The sequence below is a fragment of the Mangifera indica genome, chromosome 3, assembly GCF_011075055.1.
Source record: "Mangifera indica cultivar Alphonso chromosome 3, CATAS_Mindica_2.1, whole genome shotgun sequence".
Taxonomy (NCBI): Eukaryota; Viridiplantae; Streptophyta; class Magnoliopsida; order Sapindales; family Anacardiaceae; genus Mangifera; species Mangifera indica.
The window spans coordinates 19,498,219-19,502,746 of NC_058139.1; the positions used below are offsets into that span (position 1 = coordinate 19,498,219).

General features: G+C 32.6%; 1 protein-coding gene across 1 annotated transcript; it reads left to right on the forward strand.

Annotated features, from left to right (window-relative positions):
- The first annotated feature begins 3,707 nt into the window (after positions 1-3,707).
- Positions 3,708-4,145, forward strand: LOC123211606 (proline-rich 33 kDa extensin-related protein-like). The gene has a single exon (XM_044630402.1). It carries the CDS (start codon positions 3,708-3,710, stop codon positions 4,143-4,145), a length of 438 nt encoding a protein of 145 aa, XP_044486337.1.
- The last annotated feature ends 383 nt before the right edge of the window (positions 4,146-4,528 follow it).

Consider the following 4,528-nt stretch of genomic DNA (forward strand, 5'->3'; position numbering starts at 1 on the left):
TCTTTAATGAAGCATTAAATTCTTTGGACAATGCAAGATGCTAGTTTGAATCACTTAGAGCTTGTGTGACTGAGGTGGGTTCAAGAGGTGATGGAGCGTGGTGTTTAGTTGCTATGTAAAAAGAATTTTTTTGGTTTGCGGATGTTAGTTAAGGCTCGAGTTGTCATAGACCTTGACATGTCTAGTTGACTTGTGCAATTCGCACAGATTAGTCGTGACAAACCATTTTAGTCAGATTTTCGATAGTTTTCGTGTTGGAAAACCACCAGAGAGGAAGAGGAGGTGCCAGTTGTGGAGTTAACGACACGTCAGGATGAATGGTTATTAGACAAAAGGAATAAATTTTTGGGGTTGTACGTGAAATGTTTTGAACTTTGAGAGAGACATTGTTAACCCTAAAATATATTAACCTTAGGAACCTTAAAATTACATTGAGAGGAATTGTTAGTTTTCAATACTAAAGTGAGAAATAGAGATTAATTATTATTTTTTCAAATAAAATATTAAAATAACGATTTTAATCTTGATAAAATTAACAAAATTTAATATATAGATGAAGATTTGAGTTTTTAAAAAATAACTAGTAAAAACTTGGGAAAAGTGGAAAGTTTGGATGGGAATAAGTCCTTTAGCCTTATATCTATGATTATGGAGCACTATAGTTGAAGATTAGAGATGACAACAAGATGGGTTAGGGTCGAATATCTTAATCCCCGTCTTTGTTCTTATAGAAAAAACCTTTCTCTATTTTTGCCCTATCCTTGATTAAGAGATGACGAAGAATTCTTGTTACTTCCCACGAGAAAAATTCTCTATACTTTTCCTTCCTCATTTTATTAGAAAAATAAGGAAATTTTATTAAGTTTCATGATATTTATATAATAATTCAAAATTTTTAAAGATAATTTAACATGTCAAAGTTTAGAGAATATATAAAAAAGGAATCGAACCAACGAGGGGATATTTTTATCTCCAACTACAAGGATTTTTATCACCTTTGTCCTTGTTCTATCTTTATTAGGAAAATATTCTCACTGCTTAAAAAACGTAGAGCGAAGATCCAGTTTTATGGAGGGAATTGTTATCTCTATTTCTCATAAACAGGAAAAAAGTAATAAGCAATGGGGTTTGGGCTCCTTTCCCTCCCTCTAAATAACGATGCCCGAAAATGGAGGTAACTTCGAATCATCCGTGCTGTATGGAACATATTATATAATTGCACTAGCTTAATTGGTAACAGTTGTATTTCCACATTCAATACGTCGAGAAATTGCATTATTGAGCTGACATTTTACAGATCAAAGTGCTGCACAACTCATTAATCATATTTATGTGGAAAAAAAAAAAACCCAAACTTGAAAGACATAATGAGCTGAGAGTCTGAAGCTTTTGAAGTAGATCCTTACATTGAGTAAACCCACTAAGAATGGCAGCTAGAATGGGCTTATTTGGGCCCAATGTGGCTGAGCAATACAAAAAAAGGCCTATACATGGCAGCCAGCAGGTTTCTGTCTCTTGAACACCAATCACACTGGCAGCAGCACCCATAGTTCCCCCACGTGCGATATGCTTAAAATATTCTAATGGCAAAGGATTCGATTAAGGCGCCATTAGTTCAGATAATGTAATTAAGTAATAATAAATTTTAATGATTTGATAATTTGATAACTTTTTCATCCGGTATTTGAGTAATGTTATTTATACATATTTTAAATATATAAATAAATATATATTATTATATATTATTATATAATTCAATATTACTTTATTTTTAATTTAAAATTATTTAATTATATATTAATACACATAAATTATGTATATATTTATATATTTAAAATAGATATATACAATTTTATTATTTTTTTCAAATAAAAATTAACAATTTGATGCAACTTGGTGACGAGATCACAAAAATGAAGCTTGACATCTATCAATGAAGTAGCTATGTTTAGAGTTGAATTTAAATGAAGTTTGTTCAAATTTGAGTTTGACTAGAATTAGCTCAAAATAAGCTATACTCAAATGATTTCAAACTTTAGGGGTGTTTGACTCATAAAGTTTGAAAACTTGAAAATTTTAATATGAATTGACTAAAATGATGTTGTTTTGACTAATACGCATCAAAATGATGTCATTTTTGTATTGAACTGAACTCAAAACTCGATTCAAATCGAACTCAAGCTCGACTACTGTCAAACGAGCAGAGCTCGAACATATTTGAAGTGAGTTCAAGATCAAGTTTAGTTTTATTAAAGTCAAGCCAAGCTCAAGCTTAAGTGAGCTCGAGTTTGACTCAATTTGAATCCAACCTTAACTATGTATGAAACATGTTTAAATTTAATCCATTGATTTGCTTAAAAAATAGGTGTTTTGAGCATCAATGAAGTTGTAGATAGGGGTGGAGATGAATAAAACCGAGCCTAAAAACCTTTTGACTTAAGTTTAACTCGAATAAAAAATAATTCGATTTGACTTTGGTAAGCTAAAATTAAAAATAGTTTTAGTTTGATTTAAATAAAAATGATTTAGCTTGAATATATCGTTTAAATTCATAGTTCACATTTGTGATTTAGATTTATAATTTAAACTTGTATCTCATTAATAAAATAATATTATTTTATCTACTAATAATTAAAAAATGATATCGTTTTAATAATTGTTTAACATAATTCAAATTGAATTATAAGTTAAATTTGAACTAAATCAAACTATCCACTCAACATGCAATTGGATTCAAATTTTAAAAAACGAATTAAACCGCTTAGCTCGAATTCGTCTTAAATCCAAATTAATCAAATGTAAATTGTGGTGAGCCGCCTTTCTGAGTCCAAGCTAGCTCACTTTAACTCTATCCCTAGCTGCCCATTTAAGAAACTATGGCCTAATTTCGTCCATTTCACCTCACTTTCCTTTCTAAAACTTAACACCAGAAGCCACGCATAGAAATGGAACTAAAGTTGAGATCAAAACTTTATAGCAGAAACTACTCATCTATGCATTATATTATAAAATTATCTGTATATATTTTAAATATATAAAATAAATTTTTGAATAATGTATTATCTTATAATTAAATAATTTTAAATTAAAAATAAAATAATACTTAATTATATAATAATATATTTATCTATATACTCATTTTATGCATTTAAAACACATGCATATAACATTCCCTATTATTAACGCTGCTAACTTTTATTTTTTCGGGTGATTAACACTCTGTTAACTTTACAAAAATAGTCAATTCCGTATATGCCTCTTATTTTGAATTTCAACCACAAAACGAGCTAAATTCAGAATCATAACCAGAACACGACACATCGATCCATATCTGTTTCAGCTGTTGCACTATTATGTGCCTACAACAACATGATATATATCAACCCTGTATATTATTAACATATTCTATCTTGTTTTCTTTTTCATCTGAGTGCATGAAGAAGAGAAAAGGGAATTGGCAAGCGCAGAGAAAGCAGGGGACACCTCTTATCCTTAAATCTCAACCCTTGCTAAATATTCAAACTTTTCAACTGGGTGTGGGATCCATGCGAAGAAATTTATTAATCCTAGTATATAGGTCTTCAACAGCATATCACGGAATACAAAACAACACGTGTTGTTGTGTTATTGGGATATTGGGCTTAGTTCATTATAAAAGCCATGCAATTGCTCAAGTTTTTCACCCAGCAAACATCAACTTAACTAAGATGAGTAAAACATTTTTCTTGCTTGCTTTGTTGCTCCTTGGAGTGGTGCTTTTCACCACTCCCACTTCGGCCGATCACAAACCACCCGGCGGTCACAAACCACCTGGCGGTCACAGACCGCCTGGTCACAAACCACCTTCCACCGAGGAGGAATCTGTAGAAACCTTGGATGGTAAGCCACCCACATACAAGCCACCACCAAAACACAAGCCACCTCCACCAAAGCACAAGCCGCCGACTCCCTTCGATGAACCATCTAAGGAAGAGGAGTCAATCCCTGAACACGAGCCAATCCACAAGCCTCCTCCTAAGGGCAAGAGTGAGAAGCCACCACCTGGCCACCACCCTCCTGTGGAGAATATTGAGGACTCACACAAGCCACCTGTCCATAAATCCCCTCCAAAGAAGCCACCACACAAGCCTCCAACTTCCCACTGATGGCATTAAACCAAGCTATCTACCTGGATTATTAAACCTATCATCTAGTAAGAATTAATAAGAGCTCTTAATGATCCATCCTTTTTATGAACTAGTCATCATTATTGTCCTCAATCTATGTATGCATGTATCTTCTGTTGGTTCATGTACCTAAGTTACTGGCTGTATCGTTTGTATCAATTGGGTTTAAGCCCTATAAAATGAGCATGCGTTTGGCTCTAGTAATGTGAAATTTCCCGTTAGTACTGCTTGCTGAACTAGTATATGTTTTCGGATGTAAACAAACATATTATCAGATTATCTTCGCTTTTATATATCATAACTCTAAGAATTCCAAGTAACTAACGGGAGAATTTGAAGAGAAGCACGAGATAAATGTATGA

What these genes read in the sequence shown, in the direction of transcription:
- LOC123211606 (XM_044630402.1), top strand. Translation starts at nt 3,708, where the DNA reads ATGAGTAAAACATTTTTCTTGCTTGCTTTGTTGCTCCTTGGAGTGGTG.